This window comes from Ylistrum balloti, unplaced genomic scaffold (assembly GCF_031769215.1).
Source record: "Ylistrum balloti isolate Yb309-2 unplaced genomic scaffold, AGI_CSIRO_Ybal_v1 Utg369964, whole genome shotgun sequence".
Lineage (NCBI taxonomy): Eukaryota > Metazoa > Mollusca > Bivalvia > Pectinida > Pectinidae > Ylistrum > Ylistrum balloti.
In genome coordinates, this window is record NW_026782060.1 from 113176 (window position 1) to 139780 (window position 26605).

Below are 26605 nucleotides of genomic sequence, written 5' to 3' on the forward strand. Positions count from 1 at the left end.
AATTAATATGTGTAAATGCCACACGTATTCATACTAGCGTTTGTTGACGGAAATAACTAATGGTATTTCAGAAACCATTTGTTTATTGTTTATTGAGTTTGATCTTATCACAAACAATGAAGCTTTTATATATTATACTAGCGAAGACTAAAGAGTTATTAAGCAAATGTGAACATGTTTACTAAATCGTCCATACGTAGCTTCTAGCATGTAATCTGACGATGAGGCTTAAACGAAATTGTTTACATATATCTGGCATTTAAATGTTGGCTATTTTATAGGACTGTGTGGACAGGTCAATGACAAACTGGTTTGTGTAAATATAAAAATATTCAATGACATGACAAAGGTAACCACGTCACGGAAGCGACATATCCAATTACAAAAGGCACACGGAAAACGAGTCCTTATATACAAGCAGACACATGAATTTTAAAAAAAGTCCTACACAACCACACAATGATGTTAGACATGTTTCAGCCTTTATTCATAAATGCAGGCATATATTTTTTTATAGCTAAATGTCCATCAATAGATAAACTTCTTTAAGTACTAAACACCAAAATATAGAAATACATATGTCAGATTTTCGGGCATCTTCATTTCGGGAAAATCAAAAAGATGAAATAAGATGTGCAAAAACAATACCGACGTCGAAATCTGGAGACATTTAGGTGGCACATAAAGCATACAACGTATTGTTAATTATGTAAACATGATACATACTAAATGTTTTTATATCGCAGTCTGTGGTCCGGTTCAGAGATGTGGTACTCCAGCAGTCCTTGTTAGTCTGTTTAAACCAGTTTCTCCTGAAACGCCTGATCTGGTTACAAATATTTCACCTTATGTGTACATCTAGGTGACATAAAATGGGGTATCGTTTGTAATCGACCATAACCATCTCTACCTCAACATCAGACACATTTTTACTTGCAATGTCTGACGATGTCTGTGACCCCTATGGTTCATATGAAGTTAATTTTCTATTATCTATACGATACACCGTAGTGGGTATCACGCTTGCAACAAACGTTTTTTTCCTTTCTGAATATTTTACCACTTGTAATTTATGCTGAATCGTGACTTCCGGTTTCTTTGAATTTGACTTTGAGTTTGGATTTTGTCCTTGTGGTTCTTGACGCAATCACAATCTTTTCTAACTAAATCTCCAGACATATTTAACGGGTACAATGTCATTTACCTTTCATGTCAGATTATCACGCCAACTTTTGCATACATTACATTTTGAGATAGATCGTGTGATAAACGCTGATTGCAAATAAGATAAATGTTTTACAGTGAATTTATTTTGCAAACTGAAAAAGGCGCATTCGTATCGCAAACATGACAACAAATATTTGCAGGTTTTGGTTTCATTATTGTTAAAAGTACATTTGTGTGTATATTTTTTCTCCCGAACTGGGTACGACTCGAATATAGATTAATAAAAAAAAAGATGAATATAGCAGTTTAAGTGAACAACACTCAGAAATTCATGATGTTGGTATTTTTAATTTTGCCCTTTTATTATTTAAAAAAAAATTAATATTTTAAAAATATTGTTAAATGATTCATTCGGCATATATCATGCATGAATCATTCTGTGGTTAACGATGGAACGATGGACCCCTGTGCATCGTTAACACGTGTTGAGTAGAGCGTGATAGACAATAATATATGCCATGAAAATATCAATATCGTAGCGTAGCCAATCACCTCTCAACACATCTGGTTTGGACTTATGAATAACTTATAATACACTGGGGACTTCCGAATAAAACCTATTGAAGATAGGTAGACCAATGATAACCTGTCGACAATACCAAATACAATTTGCTCTCTTTTGTGGTGTTCGGTCATCGCTACACAATGATTTCAACGCTTTTACATGTTATTGTTTGACAACGGCAAGACCGTAAAACGCATTAATGCATACAAACAGAATGGTTACGACGCGCGTAAGGTTTAACCGACATACACAGGCTCGATCAGTGTGTCGGTAAACATACAATCATACAAATACATATTAAATATGACTTGTGAACAGGACGTGAAGGAAGGACGTACGAGTGTTCAGGTTTGTACAATGATATTTTAAAACCTTTTTTTGTAATGTCACAAGTTATAACATGCGGAAGTGTAAATGACGATAACCGGATTCGATTTTTGTCACAAATAATGGCACAATGTACGTAAAACTTGAATTTTGAGAGATATGAGTAAACAGTTATACTGATTTCAGCTCTATTTTTCAGTCAGTCTCATTTTATATTTGACGGTGGTTAACCAAAATCGATCAAATGACTTACTCACACAGGACTCGGTGGAATTTCTAGAGTCCAATACTTTTTCACGAAATTTTATATTATGTCCATTCGAATGCACCCTTACATTTTTTTCCATTTATTGGGTGTGTCGCCATGGATTGGGAAGGGGGAAGAATAGGAGGGAGGGGGAGGGGGCAAGCTAAGCGCTGATGACAACGGATGATATACGGAAACGCTTTGTATGTTACTACCTCATTAAGAGTATCACTTGTTCAAAGGCATGCACTAATTCCTATTGTGTATTGTGAATAGCAGTAGCAGGTAATATGCCTGTTTTAGATATAAATACGATTGTACACGTGCTTTCTCGGCATCGTTACGATAATATTATTTGCAGTTGGTCTAATTGCCTGATTAACTACCCGTATGTGCTGTGAGTGCCGCTTTAGCTGACATTAACTTGATCAGATGTTGCCAAATGATGACAGCTGTCGCCAGCCATCAAACATTGTATATATTGTTAACTGGGTTTTCTTGTGATATGTTTACCACGTGTTGATGTTGTTTTTATGACTTGATATTAATAGATTTCAAGATTTGAAGGTCACCATCTATTCATCAGTTAGAGTCATTTCATCATCCTATAAACCGTTATTACTTAAATTGAACAGCCTTTTATATTCTATTCGATAAAGACTTCCATTTTTGTCGCGGATGGCGATTGAATTGCATGTTCCTCAACGTCAATCGCACCGTACATTGAACAGATATCAATTGTTCAGGCATATTCTTTGTGTTTCTTTGTGGAAATACATTAATACTTTTGCCAAGTTTTTTTTTTAAATCTAAATTAGTATGCAAGAACACATTTGTAATTGATTTAATAAAAGTTTTTGTCCTTGTTTTAGTCATGATAATTTGACAAGGTTACCAAGGTTACATAAAAGGGCCAGATACATGTAACATATTTCGCCCCTCATTTTAAATTAGTCCTCCCTATTCATGGATGAAAACAGTGAAAATTAAACCAGGACAAACATTTGCCAGTATACAATAAAGTGTAAAATTTGGACTTTATGAAGTCGATTTATGAACATTAGAAAAATAATTCTTCATAGGTATTTCCTAGAAATCGATGTGCTACAAAACAAATAAGCTTCACTGTCGAACAGGAAGTTTAGGAGCCGGAAACAACGTCAAATAAAAACGATTAAGTGTAGGGTTTATCGACTGTCACGCACTGGTGCGTTGATGTGGATGCTTGAAACAGGAATTATTTATGTGAGTGCCGGTTTTTATTTTATGTAAAATGTTCGCTGATGTTGGAACAAATCTGAAGGACTAAGGTACGTTTTGTTTTTTTTTTTTAAATTAAGTGTACTCCGTTAATTAAATTGTTTTCTGTAATACGAATTCATGATAATGTAGAGGTTCTCGTCCATGTCTGATTTATTGATTATGATAGCCATAAAGATAACGAAACTAATTGCATTTGTAAAGTATTTGTGTCTGCAGCTATTTGACTTGCTTATCTTGTCACGTGTCAAAGGAAGAATAGATGTTGGTAAGATAAACAAAATAGATTTATTCAATTAACCTACACGTGCCTTCGTGCAGTTAAACAATACCCGAAGCCCCGTAAAATTAAGTGACATTTGAAAGCGGTGGGCCACCATATTCATCACAACAAAACACGCATAGTTATTGCTGATCTCAGTCGTGCCTGTATATTTCAAAGATTGGCTTTCCTATATATCTATATATATATATGTATTATGCCATTGATATCGATTTTTTTTAAAACGTAACTTGTGTAAACAATCTTCCCATCATGTGATAAAAGTTACGTGTTCCCACATACTAATGTTCATTCATATAATGCGTTCTATTTACTGTAACCATAAAGTGTTGGATTATCCGTGAGATAACAATAAAGATAAGGAAATGAAAAATCCTTAGGATAATCGTTCTATTCATACAAGATCCCGAATTGAGACAAATACAACAAAAAACGGTGCTGTGTCGCTCTCAGACTTTACTAGAGCCAATCAGCATGCGTCTATCCCTGCACAGAGCAATTAAAGTGTACTTTCACTTCGTCCGCGACTGCCACGTACGTATATGCACTTGTTATAAATACGACATTTCATTATAGTCCTCTAATAGTAAATGTGTTGCTATTGGCGTAGAGTTTTATATGTGTGCTTAACTCTTACAGCTGTTAAATGCGGACTCACGTTTTTCAATGAGTGGAGGGATGGAGAAGGGAACATATCGCTGTTTGTTTGAATACTGTTGAGTATTTCCGTCTTATCAGACAACGTAGTGGTGGACATAGCTCTCTCTCCGTACATATCTGGCCTACATTTACTAGTGCAATGCTGTGTAAAACGCGTATACACTATCTGTATAGTAAGGCATAACACTAGGCCGGTGACCAAATGCTCAGCGCTATCTGTATACATACTGACGGTCTGGGATGATTGATAGGATGTTTTAATTTGTTTTCAATCAAAACCTTTCCGACGTGTTCTTGATTTTGTGTATGACGTAAGCATTTTTTGGATCCTACGTTCGGTTATATATCAAACATTGCTGGGTCCGTTTTGCATTTCAATACTGACACGATATTTGGATTATTCTTTCGTATGACGTCAGCAATATTTGGTGGATTGTTAAAAAAACTTATGACTGAAATCAATTCTGAACGTCGTTCTAGGACATCAGCGATCCAGGTAAAGTTGTTGTTTTGAACTATTGTAAAATGTTAACTTTGATTGGAGCAGTGTATCAAATACACTACTGCGTGACGTTTTGGAACCTTGTTGTAGAAGTGTTAATGAAACACACACACAAACACCAACACACACACAAACACACACCCTCACATATATATATAACTGAAATTGTTATAAATTGCCTTTTTAAGTAACTAGAATGAGGCCCAGGTCTGGACCTCGGAGTAAGGATCGGACCTCGGAGAAAGGGTGTATAAACTCAAACTGGACATCTAAAGCCGGTAAATGCGAGTACACACACACACACACACACACACAGACATACAAATACGTATCATTATTGCCACATGTGGGGAATGAAAAGTTGCGACTTCTGACACACCTCTTTTCGAATGCTTATATCATCATATTGACGTGAACGAGTTACTATTTGTAAATAAGTTGTAGCATTTCCACAATAATTCCATTCCGGCATGGTTGCGACATTAATCAAATGACATTCAGTTTCAATCTAAACCTGAACCTGGATCGATAAACAGTTTGGTAGCATTACAATTGAGAGTAACCGTATCTACGATCAATATCATTAAGTAGTTAATTATTTATTACATCATAAGTTGATAGCGAAATGGTCCAGTGAGCAATTCTCCGAATGCTGTAATATATAATCTCATATCAATAAACGTTACCATGGTAGATGACCTTTAACCTTGAGTGTTTCATGTAATCGTATTGATTCTTTATTGATTATTTAGCTTTTTGTGGATTTTAGGATGATGAAAGATGAAGAAAAAATACTAAACTGAAAAATAAAGCCAATATGCAATTGAGGCTGCCATTTAATCTCAGCGTTCTTACTTTATTCCCATTACGTACATTTCAATTGCAATTTTTCTGTCTTTTTATTTTTCAAGGTTTGTCATCATCAATATCCTGACCATGTATTTCTGTATAATGAGCAGATTCTTTGCAAGTTGTCCACTATTTTGTAACTTAGAATCGTTTTCTTTGCTTGTTTTCCAGGAACGCCCGCTGCCATACTACGATACCCAGTATCAACGGAGCCAAGGTGTCGCCATGCTCGGAATGGATTCGACCCCACAACAGTTCCTACGATGGGATTATCCCAATGATTACAATGTTGCCCAAAACTTGCATTATGCCAGACAATTTCCTTATGAACATGAAAACAAATCTTGTGTTCCTTCTGACAGTAATTTATACTGGATTTCTTCACAAACGTATGATAGCGAAAAAACTTCAGGATGGAATCATCCAGATAAACCGCCAATTCCTAAGTTAACAATCCGACCAGTGAAACAGTGTCAGGAAACGGATATGCAAGGGAGGCGTGGTTCGAGTAGTCATTATCCTTTCTCTTTTGGCAGAGGTCCTTTATCGAGAAGGGGACATCATTCAAGGCCATTCCCTTCTCCCAGGCCTACGCCTAGGGGCAGAGGAAGGTCCGTTGGGCGCCCTAGAGGGAGTCGTTTGCGGGGCGGAAGACCTAGTCCAGTGAGTGAAAAAAAGAGTAATAGCTCTTGGATGTATCGAAGCAGTGGCAATGATGATATAAGTGCTCTTAAAACGAAGTGTCTTATTCAAAATCAACTGAACGATGTAGAACTAACTAATCCGACACTGAAGGAAACGCACAATGTAGATGATGACATAAAAACTAATTCCAGTGTAACAAAAACTACAGACATAGTTTGTCCTTCAGGATTGGACGGGTTAGAAGACTCAATGTCAATGAAGGAAAACTCTGCCACTCTTCAGCATGAAACAGAAGCAGTGTTACTGGCAAACAGTTCGAAAAGGAAGGACAACATTGAGGAAATAGAATGTGAATTTGATGCAACGAACTATTATGATCCAAAGTTAAGACAAACGAGAATAAGTCTTAACGATCTTCCACTGTCATCAGGTAAAGTCGAATTCGCCTTACAGAAAAAGTACCCGGATATGTTTTCTAAACACATACAAGTGAAAGTGCAAAAACTTCAATCATCTAATGCACAAGAGTGTGAAAGCCCTAAATCATGTGCTTCCCCATTATCATCCGTCACAGAAATTCTATCAACATGTTCATCGTCACTCAAAGTTACCGAAACAACACCATGTAGTGATTCATCCATAAATTCTATTGAGCAAGATACATCTAATGTAAAAACTGACTCGCCAATGCAGGAACCATTAACATGTCCAAATATCGCTGTGCGCTCTCCGGATGCACCAGAAGACTTAACAAATAAACCAAAAATGACACATGTTCCTCACTTTAACATTTCAAAGTTAAAATCAAAATTGAAATCAGTGAAAATACCTGGTCCTCCCACGCAGCAATCTATCGAAACGCAAACTGAATCGTTTGCACTTGATTCACCTCCAATTGACGAAGTTTTGCCAATTCAATTTGAGATATCAGATGAATCTCCTTCGTTACTAAGCGTTTCTGAAACATTTACCAATGAAGGAGATTCGTCTCAGCTTCCACCACCTATATTAGAACCAATAGACTGTACGACTATCAGATCCGTACCTTTGTCAATGCCGGAGTCAATTGATTTAGCCGTTACAGCTGATGCGACTTTCAATGACGACATCGGGGAACTAGATGAGAACAGTTCCGTTGTAATTGGTAACGCTGAAGACGAAACTGATACTAAAACAAGAGAACATTCGAATGACGTTACTCCTCTGACTGTCATTATGGTTCAAACGAATGAGACTATTTCGGACGGTGCACTAGAAGCTTCGTCAAGCACGAACAACGTTATCACAATCGAAACATCAGATCCAGCAAAGGACGAGAGTCAAGGTTGTGTTGTTGATAATGATATTGGCGATGTTGAAATGAATGATCCTAATAATAAAAATAGCTCTGACAGCACACAGCAGGTTAAAAGTTTGGACGTGGCATTAGAATCGAACAGTGTTCAGGACGATAACTATTCTAGTATATTGCAAGAAGCAGATTCTTTTCAAAATGCCGAGTGTTCCGAATCCGTAGGCGAGGGGTCGATTAATGCTAACGACAAATCAATTTGTGATGAAAACACAGTAGAAGAATTGAAAGATGTTGATTCTCAAACGATGACATCGTCGACAGTAGATTCAAACATAGTTTCAACAGAACCGACTTTTGTACACGGTCTCACGCAAGTAACAGAGGAAGTCAGTGATGTGACCAACGATACCAAGGAATCCGTTTTTTCAACTACAGAATTAGAAGAATCAGTTATAGCAAATAAGGAATCTCTCGATGCAGTAGAATATGTTATGTCAAATGTCGATTTTATCGGAGCAGAGGAACATATTGTATCGAATGTTGATTCCGTCGAAGAAACTGCAATTGATCCGAATCAGGAGACTAATATGATTTCTTTGGTGACCGTTACAGTGGAAACAAGTGATGATCGCATCAACAAGGCCGAAGCAGAGAGTGCAGTCACAGCACTCTTTTATACAAACAATCTTGAAGTGAAGGGAAAAGATGTCACTTCCGAAGAAAAGGCTCCAACTGAAACAGGTTATGATAGTGATGCGAGTGACGCTACCGTCAGATACTCCGATGACGAAGATCACCAATCTCTAAAAATAGTCATTCCTCCGGAAGATCATGATATTGCGAAAGATTCTGCAGGAGATACGAACGAGACAAATAAAGACGCTAACGTTGCTGTATCCAGCCCTACGCCTGAAATAATTTCAGAGGATAACAAGGAAACACCTGTTTGCGAAAACAATGGAGAGGATATGGATTTAACATCGGGTTCATTGCCAGAATCAACGGACGTTCCAGAAGTCGTAGATGTAACGCACATAGCTGGAAAGCGGAAGGTTCGGGGGAAGAAAACGTCCAACGCCCCCATTTCAGTTACGTTAAACAACACTACCAAACCAGATGGCATTAACACTCCTATTAGTAGACAAAAACGTAAATATGCTAGCAAGAAGGAAGTTGTAAAAAAGAAACCCTCCAGAAATAAAAATACAGAAGAGAAGCTAACGCTTATCATTTCCAGATCTCCTAGAAAAACTCAGGTTAAAACAAATGTGGATATTACTGATCATCCAAGTGCAGGCAACGTAATTAATGACAAACAGAAACGTAAACGCACTCGGTCTAAGAATTCAGTAAATGGTCGCAGTACATCAAGACGAATATATACCAAACGGTCACGCCTTACAGTTGCAAAGAGGGGGAAACGAGGAAGGAAGACAGAAGCGCCAGACTTTCCTGACATAAAGAAACTTATTGAGGGCGATGATCAACCTCCTTTAGGTAAGTGAAAACACAGACCACGTGATATCGAAAGTTTGATTTGCTTGACGTCAACCAAGCAAGCAGTCAGTTTACAATCTGTAATTTGCAGTTAACTAGTTGTATTATCCTTGCAACACATTTACTTTTTGCTCCACAATTCCATATTTCGCCGCCTGAATGTTATTAACCAATCAATCTAAAGGAGACATGGTGGAGTTATCTGGTTAAAGCAACTTGTTAAAGTTATTGCTTTTCGTGAATTATGCATACACATTTTTTGAGTTGGAGATAAAGTTATCGTTTTGCTACAAGGTCTTACCGCGTTTGATGGAACACGTTTTCTTTATGAGACATTTAGTTTTGTCGACACATGCTGTCTTGTCGTGACTTGTATATATCGTTCTTGTCGTGACTTGTATATATCGTTCTTGTCGTGACTTGTATATATCGTTCTTGTCGTGTTTGTGAGTTTTCATATTATCTCGTAGTCACATGTCATCGTGTTGATACATGTCATCGTGTTGACACATGTTATCGTGTTGAGACATTTATCGTGTTGACACATGTTGTGTTGATACATTCGATCGTGTTGATACATGTTATCGTGTTGTCGTGTTGATACATGTTGTCGTGTTGATACATGTCATCGTGTTGACACACGTTATCGTGTTGAGACATTTATCGTGTTGACACATGTTGTGTTGATACATTCGATCGTGTTGATACATGTTATCGTGTTGTCGTGTTGATACATGTTGTCTTGTTGATACATGTTATCGTGTTGACACATGTTATCGTGTTGATACATTTATCGTGTTGACACATGTTATCGTGTTGACACATGTTATCTTGTTGATACATGCTATCGTGTTGACACGTGTTATCGTGTTGACACGTTATCATGTTGACACATGCTATCGTGTTGAGACATTTTATCACACATGAAACATGTTATAGTTTTGACACATGTCATCGTGTTGATACATGTTATCGTGTTGTCGTGTTGATACATGTTGTCACACATGAAACATGTTATAGTTTTGACACATGTCATCGTGTTGATACATGTTATCGTGTTGACATATGTAATCATGTTGAGACATGCTATATATTGTTGACACATGTCATCGTGTTGAGACATGTCATCGTGCTGACACATGCTTTCGTGTTGACACGTTATCGTGTTGACACATGCTTTCGTGTTGACACATGTTATCGTGTTGATACATGCTTTCGTGTTGACACATGTTATCTTGTTTATACATGCTTTCGTGTTGATATGTTTTCTTGTTGAACCTTGAGTTCATATAAACATTTCCGTTTCGCGTTGCCTCGATTTAAGTAATAAAATCCAGTCACTTCAATTCCTGATGAAGTAAATAAAACACTTGATGTTGCTCGGGACGAAAAAATACAATGGCGTATGAGTAATATTGTTGTCTTGTCTACTGTACAACATGTGTTCCCGGGTAAAACAGTTGTTTTTATACGCCAACGAAACACTAACAATATGATACTGACAGATTATCTGAAAACAAACACCCAACGCATCATTAAAATGTACATGAACACTTATCTATTACGTGATATCTATAATGCATTAGGGATTTCAAGCGAAATTATTATACAAAAAAAATGGTCGTAGGTGGTCAGATATATTTGACAGCTCTGTTACATACATGTACCTTAATATTTGAATACTCGGTCGCCAGTCATTAGCAAGATATTATTGAGTGCTGAGTCTGTCGTAGAATATACATGACCCTACGTAGCCTAAACAGTGCCATGACTGCTTGGACCAGATCGGCACCACGTGTTACTAAATTAGACCCTTCAACAATACTAATCCTGCATTACTGACTACTATGTCAACATTCTCACCATCTTGTTTAAGCCTTTGAATGTGTCAACTTATTTCTTTTGTTTTTTTCAATTTCAAATCGGGACTTCCAGCAAATGAATGGCCTCGCGTGATGTAACCAAAACAACAACACGTAATGCTTTTTGTGCCTTGTGATAACACCTCTACGAAAAGTAGAAAGTGGGCATTTGTGAAAATGACATTCAAATGTTGAAATGTCTTATTTAATAGCACATCATATCTTTATTATAATAATTTAATCGCACTTTTGAACTATGTTTTTGTTGATTATTGACGGACGCGACCCAGCAGCCGTTCTGTAACAATCTTACCAAGTGATGCAAATTTACTGCAGGATAAACTTAAAGTGCATTACGCGAGAGTTTTAAAATGGACTAAGCAAACATAAGCATTAATTATCTCTTCTGTTGCTCACTTAGACACTTGAAGGAAAATAAACCTCGCGGGAACGATACAGTTCACTTCATCTTTAAGAGCTTCATATCCTTTTGTAAGTAAAAAAATAAACACAACCGTCCTTAATTGTAGAATATGCTATCATGTAGAGACATTCTTTGTTAGAAATTTTTTAGAATGTTCAGACATATTTTTGGCGCGATATACAGGTTCCTGGTCTGTTGTACCGTTGAATCTTGCCCTCCGCTGCTGTGAAGGTTTACTATTGTGTTTAGGCATATGAACGGTGTTTTGTTTTGTTTTTATGGAGTTCATGCTCTTTGCTGGTGTGTTTGTAAGGTTTATTTAGATATACGGAGAAAAGTTATTTATCTTGAATAGTGTATATAGTCTGGGAACGTGATCCTTATTTATTTTCTATCTGTCTGTCTGTCTGTTCGTATTGTAGCATTTTGACTGTGCAACAACGATTATGTGTCGTACTCAAATAAATATTCGCGTCCTGCTGTCCGACTTATAAGAATGCGTAACCTTTCTTTCCTCGGTGCCTCCCATTGATCTTAACTGTCATATGAAATGAATACAAGTTGGCGTCATATCAATGCCATTCAATAGCTGTTTGCAAATAGTTAAAATGCCACTATTCATATATTTGTTACCCAATTGTTAATTGCAGCATGTATTGCAATCAATGATTAATGGTAATAACACAAGAATCTATTCCTAACTAAATATTTTACAAATACCTGCAACAATTATATTTCGTTGATAAAAAATGCGAAAATAATATTTTGTAACTTCAATTTAATGATGGTAAGTTTATCTATAAATGCTGTACAAACCACTAATTTATAAAACCAACAAACTTATATAATTTATCTATTTTGTTTCGGTAAAAAATTAAGTAATTGGATAAAAGAGTATGAGTAATCCGTTAACAAGTGCTTTCATGTGAGAACAATAGCGAGCCGAGGAAGTAAACGCGTAAGTGGTAAGTTCCTCATTTGTACCGGGCTCGCCACTTATACTACATCCGTTAGAATGATGTCCCTCTATACTAGATTTACCGGATTAACTCGCAATGCCGACCTCAGAAACAAAATTTGTTCGGTTTTGATTGCTAGATGTTATCACGTAGGGTGTTTGTAGACACTATGTATCTATGGCCGAGTTCAGGTAAGTTCTTCTTCAAAGTTTCTATTCATATATTTGGTTATCTTTATGGAATATGCAATATTACACATGGCAATATAGAGACAACGATTGTAGTTTAGAGGTCAATCTTGTATTTGTAATAGCGAAAGAGCTCTCTCTTTTGCAGTACACGAGTGTATATATACACATAGTTTAGTACTAGTGTCTAGGATTCAAATTCCATGTTATTACCGGACAACCTTATGTTAAACATGGTTTAACGGTTTGCAAATTAAATGCAATTGTCGTCGATTCCGTATTTTTTTAATTTTTTTTTTAATTTTTTTTTATTGGCGATTTAATCTGAAATCTCTATTGGGTCATACTACAATTTAATGCAGCTTTTAGAATATAAGACTAATTCATTGTATATCGTATTACCCTAAATAAACGACTAGTTCAAATAATAATGTCGTCTCTATGCAAAACAATTGTCTCTGCTGCTAAGGTTATCAGTGCACACGCTTAATATAGACAGGATCTGATGTCATGGGCAACATGACCTCGTCCTATATTTTATCTCTGTCCTGTTCGGAAATCGATTGATGTTTGTGTGTTTGACCCTGTTCCGGATAAAACTACTGATAAGGATTATAACATGTCTTTCGGAAACTAAAATTGCGATGCATTCCTGTGCAATCTGATTACATACGACCTGGAATGACATTTTTCAGGTTATTGGAAGAACAGTAAGTAGTGCCGGCAAACATATAGGACATTATGTCAAATAATTAATTTTATGCCGACAAATGTACAAAACATGTGGAAATATATGTTAAGATAACAGAAATGTAATGAAGGCGATATTGATATTCAGATCAAATTTGTTAACTCAGCTGAGCTCAAATCGTGTTTCCCACTGTCGGGGTAACCTTTCCTTTGTGTTGGTTGTCACGATAATACTTTGTCCCTCTTTTTATGATAATCCCCCAATACCCTTCATGCCTTTTATAAGGAATCTATATATGAATATACAGAAAGAAAGTAACACCTCTAAAATTCTATCTGAATTATAATTGTACGTGAACATCGTTTCTATACGAGAAGAACACATGACGACATTACATACACGCCCTTTTTCTACGACTGCCTTTTTATTCAGTACACATACCAGTGTAGTATTTTGCGTATTTCACAAGACTGACTTTTCATCAGTACACATACCAGTGTAGCATTTTGCGAATTACACATGCGTAACACAATCTAATGTGAAGGAAGGTTTAAATAATAACATGGCGGTTTTTAGTCATATATTACATTGTAATAATTGGAGACCATATATAAGGTATTGAAATGACTTCACACAAATGTTATTAGATATAAATCATTTATAGACAAACACAAATGCGTTAATACTACTGTGACGTCACCAAAGAAAGCGATATAGATCGAGAGTATTGATTTAAAAGAGTGATGATAAGTATAGTAAAAACACTGTTTATTACAAATATTGCAAAAGTGTCTGAGTAATTTGATAATCTTACATTCGGTCTTATATGATATCCAATTTATTATACTCTTACGAACGTTTGTAAGCTCGCCAGAGACCCGGTAAAGTTGAAACGATCTTTAGATTCTTTTCATGAATCTCACATAAACGGAAACTCATGTAAAAATCTCTTTATAGAGGAAAACATACTTAAATCAATCAAATACTGTTACACTTCGAACTTATTCTTTTACTTTATCTCTTGATAAAATTTGGTGTGTTGAAATGACGGAGTATTCCAGCTCCGAATTATGATATTGGAGTTATTTACACGAAACTTATCCAAGCAATATATTTTTAAATAGATGAAGATGAGTTACCGACCATTTTGCCCCCGAAGAGACGACGAGTAAATATACAGGGTACCTTGAAGTCGAAACCAGTTGTCGCTGATATGGACAGGCTCGTGCAGGAGTTTCCACGCCACAATTGGTTGGAAAACAAGTACAAGAAGGAAGAAGAAAAGGACGTCAGTGACAAGAAAGAGACAAGTCCAACGTCAGAGCCATGTAATACTTCAAAACAGTGCCCGGATGATGTCACTAAGACTAACATGGCCGAAGATACCACAGAGATGGAGGTATCTACGACAACTGCCGTAGATGAATACCCAAATATCGAATGCACTGAAAATCAACATCCGGTGGAAGTGACGTCAGAAGGAATCAGGTACCGGCAGATACCCCTATGCCATAATGACTGACACATCATGTGTATACTTTCACGTGACATATATACAAACAAATACGTCATACATTCTCCCTCTTGGCAGACATACAGAACGCCATCCGACGTATGTTCCTTCTTGTTATAGACACAATTAACAAATAAAAAGACCCAACATCTGTATATTTCCAAAATGTGTTCCAGACTTTCAAATCAAGAAATCAAAATGATGACAAAAATGACGTTAATTTTTTTTTGCTGTGATCTATTTATTTATATGACAGAGTACGTGTGTGTAATTTTTCTTAGAAGCACTATTTTCTAATATATATATATATATGCATTTCACTGTATATTTACAGCACTATTGACACTACGAAAGACGACGAACCGTGTCCTGTAAACGCACCTCTCGATTTATGTGTGAAAACGTCGCCAGGTAATCCTTCTTGTATTCGCTAAATACATGTCTTGTATTGTCAAATAAGTTGTATATAGGTCGCCAGGTAGTCCTTGTTTTTGCTAAATAAAGGACATGTTGTGTCAAAGGAGATGTAATTAGTTGCCAGGTAGTCCTTGTATTTGCTAAATACACGACATGTTGTGTCAGAGAAGATGTAATAAGTTAGTCCTTTTTGTATATATCAGGGTATGTGTTAGATAGTCACAGAATGACCATTGCTGTTTGTCGCAGCATAAAAGGTTAATAGTCACAACATGGTCTTTGTATTATGTTTCAAGGTATCTGTTTAATTGTGGCAAGGTCATCTTTATAGTATGTGTCGATATGTCTGTTTACGGTTGTCATGTAGCACGTGCCAAGTTATATGTTTGATAGTCACAGCATAGTCCTTGGTGTTTGTGTCAGGATATATGTTAAATAGTCACAGCATAGTCCTTGGTGTTTGTGTCAGGGTATATGTTAAATAGTCACAGCATAGTCCTTGGTGTTTGTGTCAGGGTATATGTCAAATAGTTACAGCATAGTCCTTGGTGTTTGTGTCAGGGTATATGTTAAATAGTCACAGCATAGTCCTTGGTGTTTGTGTCAGGGTATATGTCAAATAGTTACAGTATAGTCCTTGATGTTTGTGTCAGGGTATATGTTAAATTTTTACAGTATAGTGTACAGTTTCACGTTCATCTGCAAAGCGTGTGCCGGAATATGTGTAAAGGCGCATGTAAAACCTTATTTTTTGTGTCGGCGTGTTAGGGTGATACGCGCCAGGTATTATTTGTTTTTATAGAGGGTATATGTTCAATTGTTACACGATGATCCTTGTTACATATGTACGGAAACGTTCAATAGTCACAAGTTAATCATTGTTTTATGTGTCCGTGTATCTTTGATAGTCACAAGGTAATCATTGTAATATGTGTCCGAGTATGTTGAATACTCGACAGGTTGACCTTTGTAATATGTGTCAGAGTATGTTAAATAGTCGCCAGGTAAACATTGTTGTATGTGTCAGGGTTAACGTTTCATGGTCGCCAGATAAACATTGTTGTATGTGTCAGGGTATATGTTTAACCGTCGCCAGGTAAACATTGTTGTATGTGTCAGGGTATATGTTTAACCGTCGCCAGGTAAACATTGTTGTGTGTGTCAGGGTATATGTTTAACAGTCGTCGCCAGGTAAACATTGTTGTATGTGTCAGGGTATATCCTTGTTATATGTGTCAGGGTATACGTTTAATAACCGCCTGGTAATCCTTCTTTTATATATGACTTTGTGTGACATAAGTCGTTATAAAATCATCGCAGTATGTATCAGAGTATATGCTCAGTAATTGCAGTTTATTCATGTAGCATGTATCAGGATATGTATTCAATATTCACTTGTTGCACGTACCATCACATATGACTGACTTTTGCCAAGTAATGTCGAATTCGCGTCATACATTTGTATGTCATACGATTATAAAAAGACACACAAGAGAAAAGCATCTATAAATTAGACTCTGTAAAGCCAAATAAGGCAAAAAACGGTATCACACAACTTTTTCCCCTGCCAAAACTCATCAGAGGTGCTAGTGTTGGAATGAACAACACAATTAGTCGTAAGATTGGAGGTTGCATTTCTCGCGTAATTTAATAAAATTCAAAATTTTCAAATATTGGATTTTAAAAAAGACTCCATAAATACCTGTGTTTAACCGAGCCATGCTTCAATGTAATTAAAAACGTGATGTTTAAAAATTCTTGTAGTTGTCTCAATTCAGTGGAATCAGATAATATTATCTACGTTTAATTTCGATACGTCTTCCTTTTCCACAAACTCTGTTTGTCACATTTGCTCTTTTCGATTTGGTGAAGATATTTCAGATACTTGGCCCTTTATATTGAATTTTGTCATGTATCGATACATCTTATTGTTGAATGTATATTAACAGTCTCACGACGCCGCCCAGTAAAACCTGATATTATTGTATATCATCATTAAAACTTTTGAAGAAGCGTTGATACTGTAAACTCTTTTATCAATTATCAAATGCATTTCTGTTTACATTAACGATTTAGAGATAAGATAAACTAATGAAGTTCGAGTATTCAGAAAAAAAATCATAAACCATATGCTATTTGTTACAAATTGATCAAGATATCAAAATCTTTATACCCTCCTTAACTTCAAACTATCGGCCCTTCGCATTACTAATGAATCCTAGAAGGACAAAACAACTGTATTGTGTAGTTTATTCTTTGTGTGACTTTGCTGTATCTAACTAAATATATATCAAAGATGCTACCTCCTTGTGGGTTTTTTTTGTACATCATCGAAATTGCAGGTAGATGACATGCTAGTGAACTTTTAGTCACCCAGGTTTGTCGTAACTTGCATGCCACGTTTTAATTAATTCGAAGAGTGGCGTTGGTTTAAAATTGTTAGATATATGAAAATTAAGAAATGTCTTGAATTATGGGTCTGGTACATTTGCATTACTGTGTTATTGCTTTGTGTGTCTTCTTTACTATTTTCCAAAAAATTAACGTACGTTTTGTTTACTTAAAACAGAGCAGAGAACCCAGTCGGTTGCAGATATTGTTCTCGAGCCTAAAACGCCATTGGACGGAAATATACAAGCAAATCCATGCATCATACAAACAACAGAGAATGATCCTTCAGATTTATCGAATAAAGCCAAAGACATTGTCCAAAAGAATGAAAGAAGTTTTAAACAATCACAATCAAATATCGGAATTTCTGACTCTTCCTGCAGGATGACCTCAACACCAGGTATGGAATGTACAGGTCATACCATTCCGACTCTCAGTTCTGTCCCTGTATCGAACAATGCAAGTACTTGCTCGACAGTTGTTCAAGGAAGTTCGTATCAAGTCATAAGTTCCGTGTCCTCAACATCAGCGCCACATGCTTCACCGCAATGTGGTGTTCAAACTAACCAGAATCATATGCAAGATGATGCAAGACATCTCTCAAAGAGTCATATCATAGAAGGTCAAACAAACGATACCAACTTGTCAAATACATCCACAGCGGAAAATTTAGGAGCATCTCAAAAAACGAAAGAGTTTGACAAGGAAGTGTATAAACATCTTATAGAGTATCGGCAAATTCAAGAACGCGAGGCTCGAATGGCAAGGGAAAGGGCAGAACTTATTAAGTTAAAGAACGAAAAAGCAAATTTATTAAGACAATTAGGCATGCAAAGGAAACCTAGAAATCTAAATGGTGGGAGTTTGGGAATCCAGCCAATAAATGGAGATCCTAATCAATCGCCTGCCATCAACCTTGCAACCACAATGCGTGGACCCAAGTCTAATCAGAAACAGTACAAATGTCAAGCTGAATTACTTGGAAAAATAAAAAATGCTTTGCGTTACCATCCAAGACATGGTACTTCTCGCCAGCCTCAGAAAAAACGCACTGATTTACCAGATAATCCCTCTCCTGCTCATATGAATATTCGCAAGAGCATCGTGGAACTTTGTCAAGAAATTAACAGGTGCAAGGCACCGAAACCAGCGAATATCGATGTCACAGGCCCATATATGAAAAGAAAAGATCCACTTACAAGGCCCCCATTTGAGTTTGCTAACCCTCTACCAACAAAGAGTGAACCACCTAAAGCCCACAGTCAAACTCCATTCCAAAGCGCAGGGCAATTGATTTACCCTTTGCCTTCTTTTTTGGAGCATAAGACAAAATTAGCTAAAAAGTCATCATCTAACACAATTAATGATGAGTCAGTCGTTTCAAATGCAAAAACTACTGTTTCTTCACCATGTGTACATGAAGCCGTATTATCTGAAGCTCAAAATAAGACGATTGTCAGATCCGAGAAATGTATTCAAACTAAAGTTCAAAATGAGAGCCAGCAAGAAATAAAACATGTTTCGTCTTCTCCGGCGGATTGCTCGCTTATCGACCACACAGTTAAGAATTTAAGCACAACCTCCTCAGGTAACACTTTTCAGCAACAGCCTGTTAAACAATTACAGGTAAATGATAAGAATCGTGATACTGAACTGGTAGTTCAGCGTGAACTGAATGAAGCTTTAGCTAAACGCCAACGATTCGATGATTCTGAAAATTTAAATCAAAAAGAAAAAATTTCATCAGGTAAACCAGACATTCCAAACAGTTTTCAGATCGATCCAAAGCTTTTTAAAAGTATTCAAGAAAGTGCACAGGAAAAGATAAAAGAAGCAGAGAGAAAACAACAGCAGTATACACAGAGGATAAGTCAACAACAACAACAAACGCGTCAGCATATGTTAATGCAGCCAAATAATCCCCAGCAAGCGCAAAATGACTTGATTACGCTTGAGCAAACCCAAAAACACATTTTACTTCAATCAAAGCAACATCAAATACAACAACAAAATCGACAACACCACCAACAGCAACAACCATTTGAACAACATGTGAAACAACACATAAAACAGCAGCAGCAAATACGACAACAAATGTTACAGCAGCAGCAGCAGCATAAGCAACAACAGTATCAGCAACAGCACCAGAACCAACATTCACAACCACAAGAACGTAACATGCAGCAGTTTCACCAACAAAATAAAATGCAAGTTGCTTCTGGAAGCACAGGTCAAGGTCAGACACATCTTCAAGTTCATACGTCGGGACATTCACGTTTGATGACACCTTATGGAAATCAAAACGTCAACCCAATGATTCAAACGCAACTGGCGAATAGGCTTCGAGTTCCTGTCAACATCACAAGCCAAAGTTCCAATAACAATATAATTCCTGCCAGGCCTTCTCGCGAATCCGGCTACCAAGACCAATTGTTGGTGTTGCAGCGACCTCGCGCTACAACACCCTCCATGCCACAAACAACGCATAATCATCAATCGCAGCGGGTTCTTGTCGGTGCTCGCACAGTACCTTTTGGAACTGGTACCAGCGGCATTTTTGCAAACATGACTGAGACGAGTTTATCAGAGCAGCAGCAACAAAAAAGTATCCAAACATCTGATGATGTGACTAGTGATACTCGCTATCCTATTGCTTATAACCAAACTAATTCACACGGACAAGTTGCGGTGATTCAGTCGACTTCTGCTGTCAATACAACGTACAACAGATATCCAGTCGTCACGGGTATGTGAATATATTACTTTTTGCCACTGACATAATTCCAGATATTGATAAATTTATATACTATATTTTAAATTAATTCGTTAAAAGAATTGTTTAATATGTTGAATAAATTTGAGCCGAGAGTAAATACTGAATTCAAAATTTACCTTTCAATACAATTTGTAGCGCAACAACATCATAATACCGCAGTCCCTGGGGAACTTTTAAGTAACAATGTTCCTCGTGTGACTCATCACCAACATTTGAACAATAGACCGGAAAGTGCAGTGAGAGCGCATACAGCAGTTCAACAGGCGACTTTACCAAATAAACCTACAAATGTCCTCAGCAACAACAACGGTACATCAACGGTACGACATAAATATTCAATTATTTTAAACAATGCAGCAGTGTTGTCTATGATTCTATTCAAATGATAGTAATGATTACTGTTAAATTATTATTTTTTGTGGGAATTGTATTTCTGTTGAATTCAGGACGACTCTTAATTCACGGATATAGGTATCCACGAAATGATTAAAGATAAAGAAAAAATATGAAATTGGGTTTAGTAATAGTGAATTTCGTTAGATCTATCTTTAAGATTTATTCATGGAATCAGGTGCCAAGGAAACTGCACATTGTTGTTCAACCACGAAATTTGAGTCCCACGACAATATAATGTCACATTACGTTAATGTGGAATTGCTTCTATATTGTTTGATATAAAATTAATAAAAAAAATTGTTCGAAATTCAGAATTATGGCCAGGTACACACGTCCTCAACGATTCAGCCAAGCGCTAGATATACACAGGATCTACCCACAACATCTGGGTATTCGTCTTCGGTGGTACAGCAAGAAGCACCCCCACAGCTGCAACAGATTAACGGCAACTGTAAAGTTTGTGGGAAGACAGCCATGTTCCTGTGTTCTAACTGCAAACTTATTTGGTACTGTAGTCAGGCGTGTCAGGTAGGCTGATCATTGATTACAAAGAATACTTACTAATCTTATCTTACATTCTATTCATACTTCAATAGAGTTAAAGTACCTGTCCACTACTTCTACTAATTATTTGTACTAACGAAGGACGTAAATCATTATTTCTATTCTGTCTGTGATATATTGATAACAAGAGTTCATTGATAAAATTATGTAGATATGAAAACATTTGTTCCATCGATATTCGAAAAAATACGAAATTACATTGATGATGTTTTATATTGGGGTTGGATTTTACTGTTATGTAAAACATGCTTTTCTGGTGCAATTCCTTTAAGAATATATTCTATGGAATGCGTTATCACGCCATTTAGAATATATTCCTAAAGGAACTGCTCCATAAAACATATATATAAACTTTATTTATTTTACAACAATTGCGAAACAAGTTATGTCAACTTATACTAATCACTCTTGTTGGCCCGGATGTAAGCGCGCGAGGGGTCTTATTGTGGGAGGAAACCGGAGTACCCGGGGAAAACCCACGTGGTCGGGCAGGTGACCCCTTACCTTTTCACGTCCGTTCCGGGAATCGAACCCCGGTCGGCTAGGTGAAAGGCGAGTGCGCCACCCGACCACCGACCCGACCATAAACATGGTTAACATTGTATATTTACATCAATGTTCTTTCATCAAAATTTGCTGTAAAACAATCCTTGTTAGTATGTGACAGAATAACTCCGGAAAAGACGGTCATTAGTGGGAGGGGGTTTCATGAATAAAACAGTCACTGGTGACTCCTCACAGCTTATTGAAACATTTGCCATGCGTCCATAAAATGTTCTTAAATGTGATAGAAAAAAAATATCAGAAACATTTTCACGAATCATTTCATTAAACCAGATCGTAAATAAAATTATTTATTAATGTAAAAAAGAAATGTTATTATTATATATACACGTGTTTGACAAAAGGAGTTCCTGTAACATTTTCATGCGCGAGGTCAAATGTCCATGTTTCCAGACTAGTATGGCAGACGATTTGATATGGTAATGTTGTATAGTGATTACGCTTCGCAAGTGCAAATATATTTCTATAAATCTTCGATGTAATCAAGATAATGTTAAGATCGTTCTTAACTTTCACAGCTTTGCTTACTACAGTAGCTTTGAGTAGCATATGTGCCACTAGTGGCAATCTATATCAAACTTAATGTAAATGAAGTTATGTTATAAACGATGGCATAAAACCGCGAAAATTAGATACCATGAAAAAATGTAAGCCCGTTTCAGTAAAAAAAAATCATCTTCGAGCGTTCCTATGATGTACTTTCCGACAAGAACTATTTCTTCAACAATTGTATAATATTGTTTTAAAAAGAGTGTCTAAATGTTTTATCATCTTGCTTTGGTAATATGTTGATGATATTTTATTCATTTGTATGTTGCAGCTGAACCACTGGGTCTCACATTCTCACGAATGCAAATCCTCATAGATGTTTTGAAAGACGCCGACCAAATTGATTTAAAAACAATTACACATTTGATTAAGTATTTTGGATGCCATCCTTAACTAGCAATATATAAAGCGATGGGGTCCCTCTGCAGGAAACCAACTTTTACATTTATCTTCAAACAGCAGCTTTTTCTTGTGGGTGCATATATCTATGTTGCTTTAGAATTCCTTACCTTTAACAAGTTCAGATCAGTGCATTTCCAAGTATTTTTTAGCAAAGATTTTTACGTCTGTGCATAGTGTATATTGTCTGAAAAAATCTTATGTCTGCTTATACATATACCAAAAACAGTTACTAAGAGAAACATGCATGTATAGATTTAGTTAATGTTTTATCAGCATGACAGATAACGAATTTCTGAACAATTTTATGCCAAGAACTATCATTGAAAACTTCAAACGGTAATAGATATTACTTAAACAGTATTATCTCTGATATATAGTAAAACTATATTGGCTCAAACCTGCTGTTTATTGTGTGATTGTATTGAAGACATCAAGGTTTGTAATATCCTCTTACAAAGTCTTCATAAATACATCTGTTCGTCTATTTGCTTTATAAATAATTCACACCAAATGACTCGATCAACAAAATTGTGAAAAAAGTAAAACATGCTTTTTGCGCACGAAAGAATGTTTTCCCCGTTTTGTCTATGGAGGTCAAAATGTGGTCTTGTGACTGAATTTGATAATTTTGTATTTCTATATGACCCTGTATAGACGTGTATTATCTGCTTGAGAATCTTGTGTGTTTATTGTCACCAATATGTAAAACATTTCGTAAACCTATTGTACATTATATCAAGGCAAAATAGCATTAGTAATTGTAGACATTTACCGAAGAAATAGCGCATTTGATTTACGCATTTACCTTGGTGATTAATTGTAAAAACAAATCACAGTTTTATTCGTTCTTTTTTTTTTATAGATTCTCTTAATCTTCAAATAATTTGTCAACGAGCTTAAATCACTTTATAACGTTCATAAATATTTTTCGTGTGAGTAACATTATTCCACGAATTAAAGTGCCCACGGGAAAAAGTGAAAAACTTCGAAACTTATGTCTCAAGAAAATATTTTATTTTTCATACACTTCTCAAACACTAGTAATTTAAATATTAACAATAACTGATGAATTTGCGTGTTTCATCCTTTGCCTTCCCCCTTTCCTTGAGTGAATTTCAATACTAACATATGGCGTCACAGGTATTGTATCAGCAAGACAAATCCTATTTATAACTGCAGCAACGAATGAAAAGGAAAACTGTACATAGAGGTTTAAATGACGTTATCATGGAATGTGGTCAATTTAAATGACAACACCATTGTACTGCAGTTAAGCAATTTATCAGCAGGAATTAGATAATATGCTCGTGTAATGCAATGGATTTATTACTTTCTTTTTGCTTGAAAAATAATGCTCAATTCTTTATCATGTGCCTTTGATGTTTTAAATAATATTTGTTGAAATGTCATTGTCTCTACTCCTTCTGTTCAACAGAATAATTGTTATACATATATATTTGAAACTGGCATGTTCCTTTCTGTGTTAATTAAGGTTTTCCTAGGTTTAAGCACATACCACCTATCAAAGGTCCGTAGTTTAGAGATAGATACCGTGAAATGCAATCCATATCCTTCATTATTCTATGATTTAATCATTTCATTCTTCATCAACTTATTTAAAAGCATTATACGAAAGCCATGACCAATCTACAGTTCAAAGAGACAAGGGCATTACAATGTTTATGTGTTCAGTGAGTGTGTTGTGTTATTATAAATTGGCCTAGAATTACATGCCTAGAATTACATATGACTGATAGTTAGGAAATCGATAGATAAATATAATCTAATTTACATATTTGATTTTGGGAACCAATTCGATTTACCTCTAATCAAACATACGTATTTAAATTGCATTGAAGCAAAGAAAAACAGTATCAAATGAATGTTATTAGTTAATGTACGTTTTGTAAATTAGTGTGAGTTGTCGATGTAGTCATATGCTTTCTTTTTGCAGGTATAAAATTAATTATGTCAAGTCAACCTATTAATAACTGTAATGAAAACCCAGTAATGAAGTTTAATCCCACATGGGGATGTAAAATGTATTTATAAATACAATGTAAGTCTTTTAGTGATTAAAACAATTGAAGTTTAATTCAATTTAACGATATCAAATTAAAAGTGCCATATTCTATTTGTTTCACGGAGAGAAATGATATAACAGGTTATATTAGTCGAACATTTTGATGAATCATGACTTCCATTATCGCATATTTATGTAATACTGTAAAAATATATATTACTGCGAATCTGAATTTTCAAGAATTGGAATGAAAAAAAGACAACATTTATCGATTGAAATATCCCGATAGAAACATAAATATGATAATTTATATTCTTAACGTCTGCTAGTGAATATAGCGATACGACGGTAATACGAGTTACAGTTGATATTGCGGATGATATTTCTATGTGCCATATAGTATATGAAACAGAGGATATTGTAAAAGAAACACCTGTGAATAGCATCTTTCAATTCGAAATTATTTTTAGATACAATATGTTACAAATAATGGATGGAATCATAGTTTCTTAAAATGTTGATATGGTATTCCATAGTGCAAGTAGTTTAATAAATGTCGTATATTTTAAAATGATTTCAATAGAACATTTGCGCTATTACTTTATTGTTCTGCGATAGTTTTCGAAAATGTAACAGGTTATACCGTTTTTTATTTCTCTCTTTGTAATAACATTGACGTCAAAACACAATAAAATATTAATTGGTGTATCTTAATGAATGTACAGAAGACAAACAAGTGAATAGACCATTTTATAACTTACTATGAGTTAGATACAGTAGAGACAAACAATAAACTATTCTGCATCATACAGCTGTTTTGTTCGTCTAGAACTCTTCAGTGATGTCCAGGGCGTACACTTGGAAGCTTAAAAGGCTATAGGAATATCTGTCATTTTTTCATGGTGCGATTTTAAATTCAGCTTGGTTTTGGCGTCGTGATTTCACACATTAGGTCTGTTGGACGGTCTGTACTCTTCTCATAAACGGTATCGTATATGTATTCATCTTTCAAGAATTGTGAAACGAGCTATCACTTATATCTATCAATCTTGTTTGGTCTGATTGTGTATGCGAGGGGTCTGTAGGTAAAAACTGGAGTCTTCGGTGAAAACCAACGAGGTATGACGGTTGACTTGATATATTTTCCTGCCCAATCGGGGAATCGAACCTTCTTTGTCTAGATAAGAGCATCGTCATTGCTTCACCCTTCCGTATTCTGTTTTGTTATATATATATATATTGTGGAATTATTCGCGTGCTTTATTAGGTTGGTATTGTTAAATTTGATGTATTTCTGAAATTATTGAAATCTTACCATCATTATTATAGCCATTAAGTCTTGATTATATTATATAGTTTTATATTTTGTTACCGTTTCTATTGAAATCCTATATAACATAGTATATGTTTACAACTAAAATATTCCCTTAGTTGATATACTGTGATGTCATTATTGTTTTCTTAAAATTGAATAAATTTGTGCGGATTCTTCCTTTTGTAATTTTGTTTTAACGTAGAGTTTTTGTATAAAGAATTGAAAACGTAGTTATTTGTTACTAAATTAGACGTTAACAAAATTAATATCAGCTG

General features: G+C 35.7%; 1 protein-coding gene across 1 annotated transcript; it reads left to right on the forward strand.

Moving 5' to 3' along the window:
- The first annotated feature begins 2035 nt into the window (after window positions 1-2035).
- LOC132547616 (uncharacterized) lies at window positions 2036-26383 on the forward strand. Its single transcript, XM_060211400.1, has 8 exons — window positions 2036-2080; window positions 6032-9296; window positions 14545-14908; window positions 15268-15344; window positions 17920-20487; window positions 20653-20837; window positions 21226-21441; window positions 22862-26383. The coding sequence occupies exons 1-8, from the start codon at window positions 2036-2038 to the stop codon at window positions 22904-22906; spliced, it is 6765 nt and encodes a 2254-aa protein (XP_060067383.1). The 3' UTR covers window positions 22907-26383.
- Window positions 26384-26605: the final 222 nt, after the last annotated feature.